Source organism: Kogia breviceps, chromosome 6 (genome assembly GCF_026419965.1).
Source record: "Kogia breviceps isolate mKogBre1 chromosome 6, mKogBre1 haplotype 1, whole genome shotgun sequence".
Lineage (NCBI taxonomy): Eukaryota > Metazoa > Chordata > Mammalia > Artiodactyla > Physeteridae > Kogia > Kogia breviceps.
Window position 1 is genome coordinate 24,235,200 of NC_081315.1, and position 20,095 is coordinate 24,255,294.

Sequence of the window (20,095 nt, forward strand, 5' to 3'; positions counted from 1 at the left end):
TTCTATCCCGTAAAACATTATACCTTGTTTACTATTTACTAGTTATGTAGTGAATGTTTTATGTTTCCCTATAGCTATAGTGCTAATAAGACAATTGTTTAGAGAAAGTATGGAGTCAAAAGAAATAGGTCTCAATTCTAGCTCTGCTAGATGACCTTGGGAAAGTCACTTAAACAAATATCTGGGCCTTATGGAGATGGTAATAGTACATCCTGCAAAGACTTGTGAAGGTTAAATGACGTAACACTCGTAAACTTGACACATATCAAGTTTTTGCCATTTGTTAGCTGTACACATAACTTTTCTTTTAAATGTTTCTGTATATGTCGGGAAGTATGAATATGGAAGTCTGTTTTGTTTTTGTATTTCACTGCTTTGTGTTTGTTTTTCTTTCAGGGCCTGGGAAAGACTCTTCAAACAATTTCTCTTCTTGGGTACATGAAACACTATAGAAACATTCCTGGTCCTCATATGGTTTTGGTTCCTAAGTCTACATTACACAACTGGATGAGTGAATTCAAGAGATGGGTACCAACGCTTAGATCTGTTTGTTTAATAGGAGATAAAGAACAAAGAGTAAGTTTCTCATATTTCATTACATTTTTGATATTAAAAAAATTTGAATTCAGGTTTGTGGGAGGGGGATAACTAGAGGAGGGATAAAAGGAGAGAAAAAGGGTCCAATAATAAGCTTGGTCTTCACAAATATTAGTAATTTATAAATGGAATATTTTTTTGATGGTTAAGGTTTATACTAGGGAAATGGAGTTGTAGACTGTAGAAAGCTATAAGAATATAGTTGTTTTCTCCTGCTTTCTGGAGGTAGTTATAAAATCAAAGGCTGTGTCTCATTCTAGCAGCATTTTCTTATTTTTAAAAGAAATTTTGATTGTGTGAGGTGGTTAGAAATTTAAGGAGCCAGATTTTTAGATTGATGTATATAATGGTAATAGTCATGGAATAGTAATTTGTAATAGTAAATAATAATGTAAATAGTAAAAATGTAAATAGTAACGTGATGAGTCAGTATGATACCTGTTGAAATAAGTTAAAATATTGATAAGTTGGCACATCCTTTTTGGAAGAAGATATGGAAATAATGACACTATTAAGAATATAAAATTCAGATTAAAAAATGTACTCATACTGTATTGAAGGACTGTGTACCTAATTTTGTTTTCCCTTTATTCAGATATCAGTGATGACTCTAGATTTCTTTTCTCCCTTTTTGTATTATAAGTTACAAAATTGCTTATTATGCTTTGAAGCCCAATTGTTTAACCAGTCTTTGCTTTAGTTTCCTCACCTGTAAAATGAGAAAATTAATAGCAATGTGTTAATAGATCTATAAACATAAAAGGAATGAAAATGCTTACTGCAAATGGGCCTTTAGTCCTTATCTATCTTTATGTCAGAAAACTCTCTATCCTTTCCTAAACCTATGTGCTAAGAATTTTAGCACCTAGTGGAATCAAGGAAAGAAGACATTTTAAGAGTTAGTCTGTTGACTTTTGCACTGAAGAATTTTGTCAGTTGGTTTTTACTAAATGGCTCTGACATGATTACTTCATGGTTAATGAAGTTACTTTGAGCTGGTTCTAGCTGCTTGCGTCCTATAGATGACTCTTCTTTTTACTGTTCCCACCCCCTTTTACATAGTAGATTACATCCTTGTCATCAGTAAATTTAATGTATATTTTATTTCTTCATGATGTAAATTTTTTCTTTTGCTACACAGGCTGCTTTTGTCAGAGATGTTTTATTACCAGGAGAATGGGATGTATGTGTAACATCTTATGAAATGCTTATTAAAGAGAAGTCTGTTTTCAAGAAATTTAATTGGAGGTACTTAGTTATAGATGAAGCTCACAGGATCAAAAATGAAAAATCTAAGGTAATTTGATATTTAGGTGTGCAAATCATTTGTACCTTAGTTTCGAATTTGATCGATGTACAGAATATTCATTCTAATGATGAATTTGTTTCTTTCAGTTGTCAGAAATAGTGAGGGAATTCAAGACTACAAATCGACTATTATTAACTGGAACACCTCTTCAAAACAATTTGCATGAGCTCTGGTCACTTCTTAATTTTTTGTTGCCAGATGTCTTTAATTCAGCTGATGTAAGTATTTCTTATTATTTTCTAGTTGGAACAGTGTTTTTTAATACTATACATTTTTGTAATAGAATTGGCCTGCTTCAAAAATCAAGTAAATGAACTCATAGAAAAAGAGATCAGATTTGTGGTTGCCAGAGGCGGACGGAGGGGGGGAATTGGATGAAGCCAGTCAAAAGGCACAAAGTTTATTGTACTTATTTATCTTCCACTTATAATTAAGTACTAGAGATGTAATATACAGCGTGATAAATGTAGTTAACACTGCTGTATGTTTTACATGAAAGTTGTTGAGAGTAAATAACAACTAAGAGTAATTAACAGTAATAAATCCTAAGAGTTTTCATCACAAGGGAAGATTTTTTTTTGTTTCTTTGATTTTGTACATATATGAGATGATGGATGTTCTGTAAACATTGTGATAATCATTTCATGATGTGTGTAAGTCAAATCATTGTGCTGTACACCTTAAACTTATACAGAGCTGTATGTCAATTTATCTCAATAAAACTAGAAGAATTAAAAAAGAATTGGCCTACCTTTCAGTACTGCTTGAGATAATCATTACTTTTTCACGCCTTTAGGTAGTTAGCCTCGTGTAACCTACCAAGTTTTGTATGCATCCTGAGAATTTACTTTTGTGCCTTTTGATTTTAGTCTTATTTTTAGAAATCATGGTTTGTTCTCTCTGGAATGTCATAGATTCACATTCTTATTTGGTGGTCCTGTTGGCCTGACATTGTTTCAGTGGCTCTAGGTGGACTGTTGGCCTGACATTGTTTCAGTGGCTCTAGGTGGACTGTTGGCCTGACATTGTTTCAGTGGCTCTAGGTGGACTGTTGGCCTGACATTGTTTCAGTGGCTCTAGGTGGACTGTTGGCCTGACATTGTTTCAGTGGCTCTAGGTGGACTGTTGGCCTGACATTGTTTCAGTGGCTCTAGGTGGACTGCTTATGTTTTTAAGGTAGCGCTCAGGGTGTTCCCCCAAGTGAATTTGCATACTTCCTGTTGCCTGTGTTTTAAGTCCCCAGGATGCCCTCTCCCCAAGGTGGCCTTCAAGTGTGGTGAAATATGGCTAATCATTCTTTCTTACGGTCTAGCAAACATAGAAGCTAATCCTTACCTTTGATAGATTATTTGCAGTAATAGAAATGGTTAATTAACTATTTGAACTGTTGGTTGTACTTAGGAACATAATGTACATTATGTCGAAAGTCTGTGCTTATTAGTAATTTCATTTTTTTGTTGGACTAGAATTCATTTTTGACCCTTTGTTCCCATTGCTGGAGTGTGTGTGTGTCTTTGAAGAGCTTATTCAAATAAGTTCCAAAAAGGTGTAAGTTCCAAAAAGGTGTTAATTTTGCTTTGTTGTGTTAAGTAAGGATCATTTTGAGTAGAGAAAATTGTGTTCTTTTTTTTAATTGAAAATTGTGTTTTGAAAGACATTTTAGTCAGTGTTATCAAGCTACTTTAGTTCTGCTTTATGTATTTTGATTTTGTTTTTGAGATGTTTTTTCCTACCACATTGACACTTTCATTTGTTTAATAATCTGCTAAAGCTTTGTTTTAGTTAACGCAGTGAACTCTAAGATTATGTTTACTGACAAAGCTTGACCCTGAACAATACAAGTTTGAACTGGGCAGGTCCACATTTTTTTTTTTTTTCTTCAGTAGTAAATACTATAGTTCTGCATGATCCACAGTGGGAGGGCTGACTATAAGTTATATGTGGATTTTCAACTGCATGAAGTGTTGGTGCTCCTAACCTCTGCGTTGTTCAAGGGTCAGCTGTATATAATAAATATGCTAAAGAGGTATGGATAGGGAAACTGTCCTTGTTCAAATCCTACCCAAATACCAATGAAATGCTGGTAATCTCAATTTCACTTTTAGTAAGTTTAATGAAAATTGACATTGCTCTAGAAAGCTTGTGTTTGAGTAGTCTTGAATGGTCTTTGAGAACAAACCATGAAGTGGTTTTAATTTTTAAGGTTTTCTGAAACTGAAGGAGGATATTTTTTCAAGGATATTGATTTTCTAATTCTGTAAAACTTGGTTTCTAACAATTTTCTTTTCACTATGAAACTTGGCATCTGGATGTTTTTGAGAAAAATGTTAAGGAAATAATATGATTCTCAAACTAGTTCTAAAATTAATTGCTAACAATAGTGCACATGAAAAATAAGGAATTGAACTAAATGATTTTTGTGGTTCACAACTCAAACATTAAATTAATTTTAGAAATTATTGTTATATGCTATATCACTGGCATAACAGGGTATTATCTCTGATCTTAATGTATTTTTTGTTTGTTAATCTAGGACTTTGATTCCTGGTTTGATACAAACAATTGCCTTGGGGATCAAAAGCTAGTTGAGAGGCTTCATATGGTAAGTATTTTGGAGTAGGGTTAGAAAGCATATTTCCAATGGGAAAAATGCTACAGATTTAAGTTAGTGGATTATTTTTCTGTTAACAGAAAGCACAGTGGCTTTAGCATCAGATCTGTTTGAATCCTGCCCACTTAACTGCTTAATCTTATGATGGGAGGAGGGGTAATATAGGCAGTTTTAGCCTTAGAAACTAGGGTGAAATCCTAACTTTATGAAGGAAAAAAGTAATCCCTTAGGGTTAAAAAAAAGTACAGTAGGGGAAAGAAGAGTTGCATAAGGACTTAATATACGTAAGTTTTGGAACCTTAGTTCCATTTACATTCCGTAGGAGAATCTAATAGATTTTGTTCTAAAAGGCTAAAGGTCCATCTGTTGTGCTTAAATCCAGTGACTGTGTGTAAGCAGTCACTAATAGCGCAGTGCGAGACGAGTTGATATGTTTTTGCCGTGAAGTATGGCTTCGTTCCTTCCTGTGGAGATTCACAAGTGAAAGTTGGTAGGAAGATAGAAATTTCTCTGATAGACCACAGATTGTGATACCCTGGCCTGCAGGGTAAATCATGTACGCATGACATGGAAGGCCTTTCATGACCTAACTCAGGGTTCCTCAACTTTTGTTGACATTTTGGTGTGAATAATTTTTTGGAGGGTGAGGAAGGGTGGCTTTCTTGTTTGACAGCATCGCCAGGGCTTCTGCGCTCTAGATGCCAGAGTATATGCCCTCATTTGTGATAATGGAAAATGTTTCTAGGCATTATAAACATGTCTTGCAGGGCAACATTGCCCCTCCTCCAAAAAGTTAACCTTTCGAGTATTTTCCAACTTCTGTTTCACTTCTTATATCAAGCTTTAATTTGCTAGAGTTGCTGGCCCCATTGTCAGTTTTCTGTAAACATTGTGCTTATCTCAGTCTCTCTGCTTACCTTTTTTGCCACATCTAGTATCCCCTTTCCTGCCCTCTTTTACTGATAACACCTAGGCCAAGACTCAGTGGTGATGTCACTTTCTCCACTGAATAGCCAGGCTGAGGCCAGCCTAGAGACTCTTTCTGTATATTCTATCTTTACTAATCCTGACATTCTAATGTTATATAGGACTTTGCACACGGTACTGAAATGACGTATTTACACGTTTTCCCTGCTGCATTGTAAACACAAAGGCAGAGTATGTCTTAACATTTGTTTTTGTATCACTAGCACAATGCCTGGCTCAAAGTGGGGGAAAAATTAAAAATTTTATGAATGTTCTGATATTTCTTTATACATAAATTAATTTTTAAGGTACTTTAAAATTCTATGTACTGAAATTTTATTTTGTTGAACATTTGAAGGTGATGATCTCCTAGACACCTTTGTTTCAATTTAGATGGTATTCAACCAACAAAGCACTCAGATTTATCTGTTTGAAGGACTGTGGAGTGTATATGTAGCCTTTGCTTTAATAAACTGATGGGTACATGTAGGTAAAGCATACTAAAATCCACACAACAGAATACCAGTTTTGGCATTTGTTTGTTTTGTTCAGAGAGTAGTATGAAGATACTTAACCAAATCAGGGGGAAAAGGTCTGGTGGCTACCATTCTGCTCTGTCCTGAAAGTCCCATCATAGCTCCTCTGATCTCCTAATGAAAGAGTATATTCACAATCACATGGGTGTACTTAGGAATGAGATAATTCTTGTCGTATGAGTTTTCTATTGTTGCAACACTCCCCAATCCCCCCAAAACCTGCACCAAAACCTAAATTGTATGTGTTTCAATAATTCCAGAAGTTATGAGTTGGCTGAGTGGGCTCTTTGCTGATTTTACCTGTATTTATCCAGCTGCATGTACCTGGACAGTTCTGAAAGAGGGTCAGTGGGGCTGAAAGTCCTTGCTCACATGTCTGGCAGTTGGTGCTAGCTTTCAGCTAGGGCTGTCCTAGCTTCCTTATGTGATGGTATTAGAGTAGTGTTGCTTATTATTTTTCTCATCAATTTTTAATTTGTTTTGTGGTGATTATATTTTTATAAGCTAGTGTAAATAGAACAAAGGACGACAAAAATAAAAGGATATCTTCAGTTTTATAGATGTCAACTGCATACAACATCGGTATGTCTCACAAGTATAACGTTGTATAAAAGAAACCAGAGGGGCTTCCCTGGTGGCGCAGTGGTTGAGAATCCGCCTGCCGATGCAGGAGACACGGGTTCGTGCCCTGGTCCGGGAAGATCCCACATGCCGCGGAGCAACTAAGCCCGTGAGCCATGGCCGCTGGGCCTGTGCGTCCGGAGCCTGTGCTCCGCAACGGGAGAGGCCACAACAGTGAGAGGCCCGCATACCGAAAAAAAAAAAAAAAAAAAAAAAAAAGAAACCAGAGATAAATGATCATGAGTCTTTGTATATAAAGTTAAAAACAGGTAAAACTAATTTATGATGTTAAAAAGTATGAATATTGCTTACTTTTGGGAAGAAAAAGGGGGGATAGTGACTGGTAAGGTTACAGAAGGATTTATGGGCTGTTCTGTTTATCTAGGAGATGGTTACATGGATATGTTTACTTGATTAAAATTCATCTAACTGTATATTCACGATTTGTATACTTTACATTTGTCTACTTCCATAAGAAAATGGTAGTAAATTTTAAAACTGTAACCATGAAGACATCTTAATGTAAACCTAGCCATTTCTTAAGAAATGTTAGACAGTCTACATGTAGGTAACTAGTTTGAAATCTGAGAGGAAATGAATGTTGAAAATACCATCTTGAAAATTTACTTTTTTTTTTTTTTCAGTACGTGGGCCTCTCACTGTTGTGGCCTTTCCCATTGCGGAGCACAGGCTCAGCAGCCATGGCTCACAGGGCCTAGCTGCTCCGCGGCATGTGGGATATTCCCAGACCGGGGCACGAACCCGTGTCCCCTGCATCGTCAGGCGGACTCTAACCACTGTGCCACCAGGGAAACCCGAAAATTTACTATTTTTGATACTTTATGACAGTATATATTTAAAAAAATTTTTGTTGGAGTATAGTTGCTTTACAATGTTAGTTTCTACTGTACAGAAAAGTGAATCAGCCATAGGTATACATACATTCCCTCTTTTTTGGATTTCCTTCCCATTTAAGTCACCACAGAGCATTGAGTAGAGTTCCCTGTGCTACACAGCAGGCTCTCACTAGTTATCTATTTTATATATAGTATCAATAGTGTATATATATCAGTCCCAATCTCCCAGTTCATCCCACCCTCCCCTTCTCTCTTGGTATCCATACATTTTCTACATCTGTTTCTGCTTTGTAAATAAGATTCTCATACCAGTTTTTTCAGATTCCACATATATGCTTTAATATGATAGTAGTTTTTCTCTTTCTGACTACGTATTAAAAAAATATTCATCTTAACATTACTCTTTAGGAAATCACTAATAATAAATTATATATTTGGAAGGAAGAAGTCCTAAGAATAATTTGATGTCCAAGAAGATACATTTCTTTTCTGTGTATTTAATAGACACTTTTGAGATCCTTAAATAATACTTACATTACAGATAAGTTCATCTGCATTTCTTTTTGCGCTTTTAAGGTTTTGCGTCCATTCCTCCTTCGTCGAATTAAGGCTGATGTTGAAAAGAGTTTACCTCCAAAGAAGGAAGTAAAAATCTACGTGGGTCTCAGCAAAATGCAAAGGGAATGGTATGTGTGCTGAGATGTTTTTGAAATCACTCTTGATCCTATACTAACTTTCATTTTTATTTTATTTTCCTAACTTGTGTTGTCAAGGAATTCTGTTTGCTGGATTGAACTCAGCCTAAAGAGTTTCCCAGTTGTATAATTTGATTAGGACTTACTAATCAAATCTGTGATGAATAGTCTTTATTAGATGACGGAGTCAAGTTGGGAGGTTTATGAGTTCAAAAATTAAACTTGACATTTAACAGGGATACATTTAAAGCCCACTGCTTGGGTTTCTAAAAAAGAAGCTGTGGTGGCACAGATGTAAGACATGTGGTTAACCCAGTGGTTTATAAATACTGGCCTGTGGGCTAGGGCTAGTCCCTGATGAAGTTGGAGATTGTAGAGGTATGAGAAAACTTAAGTGCTTTCTCTTATCGCAGAAAGCTACATTTATTTAATTTAAAAGACTCCATTCTGAGTTGATGTTTTATTTTAGGCAGGATAAAATGTCCTTTTGTGAAATTATGGTGATGACACATGGTGGCTACTTTTACAATACTTGAATAGGACATACTAAAAAAGTTGAAAACCTTATAAGTTTTTATTATCTTTTTCTTCTTTCCTTTTTTTTTTGAATTTTTTATTTTTTTATACAGCAGGTTCTTATTAGTCATCAGTTTTATACACATCAGTGTATACATGTCAATCCCAATCTCCCAATTCATCACAGCAGCACCCCTACCCCCCCGCAGCTTTCCCCCCTTGGTGTCCATACGTTTGTTCTCTACATCTATGTCTCAGTTTCTGCCCTGCAAACCAGTTCATCTGTACCATTTTTCTAGGTTCCACATATATGCGTTAATATATGATATTTGTTTTTCCTCTCTCTGACTTACTTCACTCTGTACGAGTCTCTAGTTTCATTCACATCTCTACAAATGACCCAATTTCGTTCCTTTTTATGGCTGAGTAATATTCCATTGTATATATGTACCACATCTTCTTTATCCATTCGTCTGGTGATGGGCGATAGGTTGCCTTCATGACCTGGCTATTGTAAATAGTGCTGCAGTGAACATTGGGGTGCATGTGTCTTTTTGAATTACGGTTTTCTCCGGGTATACGCCCAGTAGTGGGATTGCTGGGTAATATGGTAATTCTGTTTTGAGTTTTTTAAGGAACCTCGCTCCGTACTGTTCTCCATAGTGGCTGTATCATTTACTTTCCCACCAAGAGTGCAAGAAGGTTCCCTTTTCTCCATACCCTCTCCAGCATTTGTTGATTGTAGATTTTCTGATGATGCCCATTCTAACTGGTGTGAGGTGATACCTCATTGTAGTTTTGATTTGCATTTCTCTAATAATTAGTGATGTTGAGCAGCTTTTCATGTGCTTTTTGGCCATCTGTATGTCTTCTTTGGAGAAATGTCTATCTTTGTCTTCTGCCCATTGTTGGATTCGGTTTTTTTTGTTTGTTTTTTTGATATTGAACTGCATGAGCTGTTTATGTATTTTAGAGATTAATTCGTTGTCCGTTGATTCATTTGCAAATATTTACTCCCATTCTGAGGATTGTCTTTTTGTCTTGTTTGTAGTTTCCTTTGCTTTGTAAAATCTTTTAAGTTTCATTAGGTCCCATTTGTTTATTTTTGTTTTTATTTCCATTACTCTAGGAGGTGGGTCAAAAAAGATCTTGCTGTGATTTATGTGAAAGAGTGTCCTTCCTATGTTTTCCTCTAAGAGTTTTATAATGTCTGGTCTTACATGTAGGTCTCTCATCCATTTTGAGTTTATTTTTGTGTATGGTGTTAGGGAGTGTTCTAATTTCATTCTTTTACATGTAGCTGTCCACTTTTTCCAGCACCACTTATTGAAGAGACTGTCTTTTCTCCATTGTATATGCTTGCCTCCTTTGTCATAGATTAGTTGACCATAGGTGCATGGGTTTATCTCTGGGCTCTCTATCCTGTTCCATTGATCTGTATCTCTGTTTTTGAGCCAGTACCATATTGTCTTGATTACTGTAGCTTTGTATTATAGTCTGAAGTCAGGTAGTCTGATTCCTCCAGCTCTGCTTTTTCCCTCAAGACTGCTTTGGCTATTTGGGGTCTTTTGTGTCTCCATACAAATTTTAAGATTTTTTTGTTCTAATTCTGTAAAAAATGCCATTGGTAATTTGATAGGGATTGCGTTGAATCGGTAGATTGTTTGGGTAGTGTAGTCATTTTCACAGTGTTGATTCTTCCATTCCAAGAACATAGTTTATCTCTCCATCTGTTTGTATCATCTTTAATTTCTTTCATCAGTGTCTTATAGTTTTCTGCATACAGGTCTTTTATCTCCCTAGGTAGGTTTATTCCTAGGTATTTTATTCTTTTTGTTGCAATGGTAAATGGGAGTGTTTCCTTAATTTCTTTTTCAGATTTTTCATCATTAGCGTATCGGAATGCAAGAGGTTTCTGTGCATTATTTTTGTATCTTGCTACTTTACCAAATTCATTGATTAGCTCTAGTAGTTTTCTGGTGGCATCTTTAGGATTCTATATGTATATTATCATGTCATCTGCAAACAGTGACAGTTTTAGTACTTTTCCAATTTGTATTCCTTTTATTTCTTTTTCTTCTCTGATTGCCATGGCTAGAACTTCCAAAACTTGAATAATAGTGGTGAGAGTGGACATCCTTGTCTTGTTCCTGATCTTAGAGGAGATGCTTTCAGTTTTTCACCATTGAGAATGATGTTTGCTGTGGGTTTGTCATATATGGCCTTTATTTTGAGGTAGGTTCCTTCTGTGCCCACTTTCTGGAGAGTTTTTATCATAAATCGGTGTTGAATTTTGTCAAAAGCTTTTTCTGCATGTATTGAGATGATCATATGGTTTTTATTCTTCAATTTATTAATATGGTGTATCACATTGATTGATTTGCATGTATTAAAGAATCCTTGCATCCATGGGATAAATCCCACTTGATCATGGTGTATGATCCTTTTAATGTGTTGTTGGATTCCGTTTGCTAGTATTTTGTTGAGGATTTTTGCATCTATATTCATCAGTGATATTGGTCTGTTATTTTCTTTTTTTGTAGTATCTTTGGTTTCGGTATCGGGGTGATGGTGGCCTCATAGAATGAGTTTGGGAGTGTTTCTTCCTTTGCAGTTTTTTCGAAGAGTTTGAGAAGGATGGGTGTTTGCTCTTGTCTAAATGTTTGATAGAATTTACCTGTGAAGCCATCTGGTCCTGGACTTTTGTTTGTTGGAAGATTTTTAATCACAGTTTCAATTTCATTACTTGTAGATTTGTCTGTTCATATTTTCTGTTTCTTCCTGGTTCAGTCTTGGAAGGTTATACCTTTCTAAGAATTTGTCCATTTCTTCCAGATTGTCCATTTTATTGGCATAGAGTTGCTTGTGGTAGTCTCTTAGGATGCTTCGTATTTCTGCGGTGTCTGTTGTAACTTCTACTTTTTTCCATTTCTAATTTTACCGATTTGAGTCCCTTCTCTCTTTTTCTTAATGAGTCTGGCTAATGGTTTATCATTTTGTTTATCTTCTCGAAGAACCAGCTTTTAGTTTTATTGATCTTTGCTGTTGTTTTCTTTGTTTCTGTTTCACTTATTTCTGCTCTCATCTTTATGATTTCTTTCCTTCTACTAACTTTGGGTTTTGTTGTTCTTCTTTCTCTAGTTCCTTTAGGTGTAAGGTTAGATTGTTTATTTGAGAATTCTCTTGTTTCTTGAGGTAGGTTTGTGTTGCTATAAACTTCCCTCTTAGAAATGCTTTTGCTGCATCCCATAGGTTTTGGATTGTCGTGTTTTCATTGTCATTTGTCTCTAGGTATTTTTTGATTTCCTGTTTGATTTCTTCAGTGATCTCTTCGTTGTTTAGTAGCGTATTGTTTAACCTCCATGTGTTTGTGGTTTTTTACGTTTTTTTCCCTGTAATTGATTTATAATCTCATAGCGTTGTGGTCAGAAAAGATGCTTGATACAATTTCAGTTTTCTTAAATTTATTGAGGCTTGATTTGTGACCCAAGATGTTGGTGTATGTTCCGTGCGCACTTGAGAAGAAAGTGTAACCTGCTGTTTTTGGATGGAATGTCCTATAAATATCAATGAAATCTATCTGGTCTGTTGTGTCATTTTAAAGCTTGTGTTTCCTTAGTAATTTTCTGTTTGGATGATCTGTCCATTGGGGTAAGTGAGGTGTTAAAGTCCCCTCACTATTATTGTGTTACTGTCTATTTTCTCTTTTATAGCTGTTAGCAGTTGCCTTATGTGTTGAGGTGCTCCGTTAGGAGCGTATATATTTATAATTGTTATATCTTCTTCTTGGATTGATCCTTTGATCATTATGTAGTGTCCTTCCTTGTCACTTGTAACATTCTTTATCTTAAAGTCTGTTTTATCTGAAATGAGTATTGCTACTCCAGCTTTCTTTTGATTTCCATTTGCGTGGAATATCTTTTTCCATCCCCTCACTTTCAGTCTGTATGTGTCCCTAGGTCTGAAGTGGGTCTCTTGTAGACAGCATATATATGGGTCTTGTTTTTGTATCCATTCAGGGAGCCTGTGTCTTTTGGTTGGAGCATTTAATCTGTTCACGTTTAAGGTAATTATCTATATGTTTGTTCCTGTTACCATTTTCTTAATTGTTTTGGGTTTGTTTTTTTAGGTCATTTTCTTCCCTTTGTGTTTCTCACTTAGAGAAGTTTCTTTAGCATTTGTTGTAGAGCTGGTTTGGTGGTGCTGAATTCTCTTAGCTTTTGCTTGTCTGTAAAGCTTTTGATTTCTGCATTGAATCTGAATGAGCTCCTTGCTGGGTAGAGTACTCTTGGTTTTAGGTTCTTCCCTTTCATCACTTTAAATATGTCCTGCCACTCCCTTCTGGCTTGTAGAGTTTCTGGTAGAAATCAGCTGCTAACCTTATGGGAGTTCCCATGTATGTTATTTGTTGTTTTTCTCTTGCTGCTTTCAATAATTTTTCTTTGTCTTTACTTTTTGCCAGTTTGGTTACTATGTGTCTCGTTGTGTTTCTCCTTGGGTTCATGCTGTATGGAACTCTCTGTGCTTCCTGGACTTGGGTGGCCATTTCCTTTCCCATGTTAGGGAATTTTTCGACTATAATCTCTTCAGATATTTTCTCGGGTCTTTTCTCTCTGTTCTGCTTCTGGGACCACTGTAATGCGAATGTCAGTTATGTTTAATGTTGTCCCAGAGGTCTCTTAGGCTGTCTTCATTTCTTTTCATTCTTTTTCCTTTATTCTGTTCCACAGCAGTGAATTCCACCACTCTGTCTTCCAGGTCACTTACCCGTTCTTCTGCCTCAGTTATTCTGCTCTTGATTCCTTCTAGTGTATTTTTCATTTCAGTTATTGTATTTTTCATCTCTGTTTGTTTGTTCTTTAATTCTCCTAGGTCTTTGTTAAACATTTCTTGCATCTTCTCAATCTTTACCTCCATTCTTTTCCTGACATCCTGGATCATCTTCACTTGCATTATTCTGAATTCTTTTTCTGGAAGGTTGCCTATCTCCACTTTCTTTGGTTGTTTTTCTGGGGTTTTATCTTGTTGCTTCATCTGGTATATAGCCCTCTGCCTTTTCATCTTGTCTGTCTTTCTGTGAATGTGGTTTTTGTTCCACAGGCTGCAGGATTGTAGTTCTTCTTGCTTCTGCTGTCTGCCCTCTGGTGGATGAGGCTATCTTAAGAGGCTTGAGCAAGTTTCCTGATGGGAGGGACTGGTGGTGGGTAGAACTGGCTGTTGCTTTGGTGGGCAGAGCTCAGTAAAACTTTAATCCGCTTGACTGCTGATGGGTGTGGCTGGGTTCCTTCCCTGTTGGTTGTTTGGTCTTAGGTGAGCCAACACTAGAGTCTACCCAGGTCTTTGGTGGGGCTAATGGCGGACGCTGGGAGGGCTCACGTCAAAGAGTACTTCCCAGAACTTCTGCTGCCAGTGTCCTTGTTCCCATGGTGAGCCACAACCACCCCCCACCTCTGCAGGAGACCCTCCAACACTAGCAGGTAGGTCTGGTTCAGTCTCTTATGGGGTCACTGCTCCTTCCCCTGGGTCCTGATGCACACACTACTTTGTTTGTGCCTTCCAAGAGTGGAGTCTCTGTTTCCCCCAGTCCTGTCGAAGTCCTGCAATCAAATCCCGCTAGCCTTCAAAGTCTGATTCTCTAGTAATTCCTCCTCCTGTTGCTGGACCCCCAGGTCAGGAAGCCTGACGTGGGACTCAAGACCTTCACTCCAGTGGGTGGACTTCTGTGGTATAAGTGTTCTCCAGTCTGTGAGTCACCCACCCAGCAGTTATGGGATTTGATTTTATTGTGATTGCACTCTTCCTACCGTCTCATTGTGGCTTCTCCTTTGTCTTTGGATGTGGGGTATCTTTTGGTGAGCTCCAGTGTCTTCCTGTCGATGATTGTTCAGCAGTTAGTTGTGATTCCGATGTTCTTGCAAGAGGGAGTGAGAGCACATCCTTCTACTCCGCCAACTTGAACCAGTCCTCACACTGGTTTTAATTTGCATTTCCTCCTCTTTTTGTCTTTTTAAAAAAGTTTTATGGGTATCTGAAATCTAAAAGGCTGGAAACCGCTGACTTAAGTGTAGTGTTCAGAGGAGGGGAATAAATAGCCACTGTGTTCTTTCCTGGTTATACCACATCTCAAGTATATTCGGTTCCATAGTTAATATTGACAAGTGTTTGCAAGGGTCTTCAGTTGTTGGTAAAAGGACAGAAGTGATGTAAGGCAAAGAAATGGGGATGTTATCTGGTAAAGAGATGACCAGTGCAGAAGATAGGCCATCCTAAATGTCTTCAAAAGTTTTGAAAGGTTTTTATAAGGTGCTAGGTTTGTCTTATATAGTTCTAAAATACAGAATTAAGACATGAGTCATTGCTGAGGGAAGGCAAATCTTTTTTAGTTATAATCATATTGGGGAATTTTATATCAGTCAGAATTGTGGGTGCCTTGAGCATTTTGTGCCCCATAGTTGGAGTTGTTAAGCATAGATTGCTTTGGTTGTTTATGTTATTTTGCTCAGTGGGTTCAAGGTCCTGAATCTTTGGTATTTGGACAGATTGCTCTTTACTTTAGGATAATGTCTAACTTCTTAGTGTATACAGTCAAGGCTTTTCATAATCCAGCCTTAGCTTAACTGCCCCCTTCTCTTCCCCCAGCCTGTACACTTTTACTTATATTTAAATCACATTGTATTCATTTTATTATCATCATCATGCTTTATGCTCCCGTGATTCTTTCTTCCTCCTTAGCTCTTAATGTTCTTACCCAAATGCTACACTAGCTACGTTGAATTATAATGGAATAGTGGCACTCTTCTTTTGGAAAAGACTACGAATTAAAATTATGTTTAAAACTAGTCTTTTAAGTTTTGCTTTATTACTTAAAAATATTGTATCATACTGTTTCATTTCAATTCATCCCAAGGAGACAAATTTACTCTTTTGGGCCTCAAGGCCCAAAGCATTAATGGTACACATTAGAACACTGGGGGCAATAAAGAGAAACAGAAGAAAAAAGAGGTTATAGGTGATAGACTCCTGACTACACCTTAGAAGTTGATGGGTTGTTTCTTACAGGTATTTTGGGTTGAGATGGGATTGAGGATGTAAAGTGGCAGAGACTTGTCCCAGGAACATTTGAGCCCTCTTAAAATGTTTTTCTTCTCACTAGGTATACTCGTATATTAATGAAGGATATAGATATACTAAACTCTGCAGGGAAGATGGACAAAATGAGGCTACTGAACATCCTGATGCAGTTGAGGAAATGCTGTAATCACCCATATCTCTTTGATGGAGCTGAACCTGGTCCACCGTACACAACGGACATGCATCTAGTTACCAACAGTGGCAAAATGGTGGTGTTAGACAAACTGCTCCCTAAATTAAAAGAACAAGGTACTTATTGTTACTGGTATCAAATGGAGAAGTAATGGAAACTGTCTTAAGATTCTGATGTTAAAATGAAGGAGCCATCCTACCCTATAAAATGACTACTCTGGCATTTTCTAAAGTTGAAGTGTGGGGCATTTAAAAACTTCTGTCCATTATCTGAGCTTTCCCCCCCGCCCTCCCATTTTAAGCCTTAATCTTTTAGAAAGTGATCAGTAGTTAGGGTAGCCACAATCCCTGGATTTGGGGCAGAGTTCTTTCTTATTTTATATATGCTTTCCTAGAAATGTCAACTTTTTGTTATAAAATGCCAAGAATGCTCTTCTCACCCATATGCAGTTCCCAGAGCCTTTGGTAGACAGTGGTGTTGTGTTCATGGTATTTTTTCATGGTATTTTTTCTTAGCTGTTTGTGTTTGCCAACAGGTTCACGAGTGCTAATCTTCAGTCAGATGACGAGGGTATTGGATATTTTGGAAGATTATTGCATGTGGAGAAATTATGAGTACTGTAGATTGGATGGGCAGACACCCCATGATGAGAGACAAGTGAGTAAAATCTGGGGAGGGGAGATCAAAAAATTACCAGATAAAATAATTTTCTGACATTTATTTTATGTCTATAGGAGTCCATCAATGCATACAATGAACCAAACAGCACAAAGTTTGTTTTCATGTTAAGCACACGTGCTGGTGGTCTTGGCATCAATCTTGCTACCGCTGATGTAGTAATTTTGTATGACTCAGATTGGAATCCCCAAGTAGATCTTCAGGCTATGGTAAGAAATAACAAATATATTCTGTGCCTAACACACGTTTTAAAGTAAACTGATAAACAGTGTACAAATGTCAGTGACTTAATCCCGTAGAATTTTATTTTCTCTGACCTAATAGTACAGTGAGGGTATTTTGCTGGTGATCTTCCATCTAAATCAGGGTATTTCCATCTTATATCTTTGCCATATCTTAGGACCTTAAAGTCCTATTATATCTGCATCCTGTTGGTAGAAAGGGGAGGAGAGAAAGCTGAGAATTGCCCAGGAAATTTTTTATGGGGCAGAACTGAAAGTGACCTCACATTCATTGGCCAGCACTCAATCACATAGCATAACTTACTGCAAGGGAGTTGGTAAATGATAGTATAGTTGTGTCCCAGGAGGAAGGGGTAGTGGGTTTGGGGAGCTACTAACCTGTCTGACACATTAGATGTTTAAAATTTTAGGCCCATGTGTGGGAGAATCTTGGCTAGATCAAGAGGATCTTATTTTTCTTTTAAATTAATTTTATTTTATTATTTATTTTTGGCTGCATTGGGTCTTTGTTGCTGTGCGCAGGCTTTCTCTAGTTGTGGCGAACAGACTACTCTTCGTTGTGGTGTGCGGACTTCTCATTGTGGTGGCTTGTCTTTGTTGAGGAGATCAGGCTCTAGGCACGTGGGCTTCAGCAGTTGAGGTGTGTGGGCTCAGTAGTTGTGGCTTGCGGGCTCTAGAGCGCAGGCTCAGTAGTTGTGGTGCACAGGCTTAGTTGCTCCATGGCATGTGGGATCTTCTCGGACCAGGGCTCGAACCTGTGTCCCCTACATAGGCAGGCGGATTCTTAACCACTGCACCACCAGGGAAGTCCCAAGAGGATCGTTCTTTTTTTTTCTTTTAGTTGTTTCTGAGATATACGTTTTAAAGTAATAACTAGAATTATGACTTATAACATTATACCAGAACATATAAGATTTTTAGAAATTTCATGTAATGTCTGAAACATTTATAATTAACATATTTCCATACAAATAACCCAAAGAAAGTTTAGTATTAGTTGTTTTGTTCTTTTATACTGCAGGTTCTTATTAGTCATCCATTTTATACACATCGGTGTATACATGTCAGTCCAAATCGCCCAATTCATCACACCACCATCCCCACGCCACCGTGGTTTTCCCCCCTTGGTGTCCATACGTTTGTTCTCTACATCTGTGTCTCAACTTCTGCCTTGCAAACCGGTTCATCTGTACCATTTTTCTAGGTTCCACATACATGCGTTAATATACGATATTTATTTTTCTCTTTCTGACTTACTTCACTCTGTATGACAGTCTCTAGAGAGGATCATTCTTATGTTGAGAAAATTTATGGTCTATAGATTAATATGAAAACTTACAAGTTCTAAAGTTTGATATTGCTGATAATTTGACCTGTGGTATTTACATCTTTGGTGTTGGCCACTTTCATCCTGTGACTCTTTGTAAGGGTGGCTGGGAAAATTGATCAGTTAGAAGTAGGGGTGCTTTGTAAGATGTGTTTTGTGAACTTACCAGAAGTTAAACAGAAAATGGAATTCAGATTAATTTGATTACTTATATGTAGTTAATTGGGAGCTATTTAAAGACTAGGATATTTATATTGTTTGTAGAGTTTGTTTATTCATGTCACTTTTTTCCCTAATAGCAATGAAAATTTAGATTTGATTTAGGTAGAAAAGCATTTTGAATTTAAACCTAAGAGAAAAAGATTTTTTAAAAACTTTTATCATCAGATTTAAAGATTATAATTGTGTCTGTCTTGTCTGGAGACATTATATATATTTTATTTCTGTATAACCTAGAAAAAATAATACAGTATCTCACAGATTCAGCAACTGTGACGTGTTCTATACCTCCTAAAAGGTTTTCTTGTGAGATAACCAGTTAATTTGATTGAAACTGAGAAACTGAGAATTTAAGAAATGTTAATAGAATATGAATCCATTATAGTTGTTTTGTTTCGTACTTTTAAAACCATTTTGTACTTGAGAATATTCTCATTTTGTTTCTCAGTATACACATGCAAATGTTATTTATGTGAATTTTCAACTGGATTCAAGGTAACCTGGTTATTTTTCTAGGATCGAGCCCATAGAATTGGACAAACCAAGACAGTCAGAGTGTTCCGCTTCATAACGGACAACACTGTAGAAGAAAGAATAGTGGAACGTGCTGAGATGAAACTCAGACTGGATTCAATAGTCATACAACAAGGTGAGCCTTAGGACTTTAAAAATTTACCAGGTTGAATTTATAACACTTTTGTCCTGGATTTCTTTTTAGGATATTCTCGTTGTTAAACATATATTAAATCAAGCTACCAGGCAACAATATTTATATTCCAGACTAAAGTAAGCTTCAGTTTTGTTAAGAGGATGGGTTTGGGCTCAGGAAAGTTGAAATTTGAATATTGACTTGGCTGGTTAGCAATTCTTTTACACTATCTGAGCCTCTTCTTCATCTGTGAAATAGGGATACAGAGATTTTTAAGGACTAAAGGAGATAATGTATATAAAAATACCCAGCATTCAGTGTGGTACATATTAAATAGAGGTGTGATGAGTGATTTACATGTACTAACACTCAATTGACTACTCTGGGGAAACTGAAGAGATAACAGTAAAACTGAGAATTCGTTTTTCTACTCCACAACGATTTATTGAGCACCCGCAGATGTCAGGCATTGTTCTTAGTGCTGAGAATACAGTGGTGACTGAAACCAACCAGAGTTCTTACTTTCAAGGACTTTATAATTTAGTGAGAACGAGACACAGAATACACATTTATGTAAATAGGACTAGATGGTGAAAGTGGGATTTTATTTTGGATTAATTGAAGGGAACTTCAAGTTCTCGTGCCAGATCAGCTTTCCAGGAAGACATTTATATTTTCATGAAGCTTAAAATAGAGTTAGTGATGGGATGTGTAAAATGTGAAAACCAAAACAAACCCTCAGTAACCTTGAGCCCACGTTGGTTTCCTTCCTTCCCAAATTGTTTCATGACCAAATGCATTTTATCTGTCTCTAAAGCTAAGAGGTAATACTGTTGTATTATCCACTTGTCATTCCATTTGTGTGTCTTGGTTTTGTCAGCCAGTCTCTAATTTCCTTGTAAGGAAGGGAATGTTATTTCTTTGTTATACCATAATGCCAACCATAGAGTTAGCCACGTGTCTGTATACATAAAGTCAGAAAGAGAAAAACAGGGCTTCCCTGGTGGC

At 36.8% G+C, this 20,095-nt stretch overlaps 1 protein-coding gene across 1 annotated transcript in view; it reads left to right on the forward strand.

Moving 5' to 3' along the window:
• Window positions 1–20,095, forward strand: part of SMARCA5 (SWI/SNF related, matrix associated, actin dependent regulator of chromatin, subfamily a, member 5) — a 45,621-nt gene that overhangs the window by 14,138 nt on the left and 11,388 nt on the right. The window contains exons 6-14 of the mRNA XM_059066750.2: window positions 397–576; window positions 1,739–1,894; window positions 1,993–2,124; window positions 4,440–4,508; window positions 8,074–8,183; window positions 15,862–16,088; window positions 16,508–16,629; window positions 16,707–16,859; window positions 18,955–19,087. Of these exons, the coding sequence (XP_058922733.1) occupies window positions 397–576; window positions 1,739–1,894; window positions 1,993–2,124; window positions 4,440–4,508; window positions 8,074–8,183; window positions 15,862–16,088; window positions 16,508–16,629; window positions 16,707–16,859; window positions 18,955–19,087 (1,282 nt within the window). The remainder of the gene's footprint in view (window positions 1–396; window positions 577–1,738; window positions 1,895–1,992; window positions 2,125–4,439; window positions 4,509–8,073; window positions 8,184–15,861; window positions 16,089–16,507; window positions 16,630–16,706; window positions 16,860–18,954; window positions 19,088–20,095) is intronic.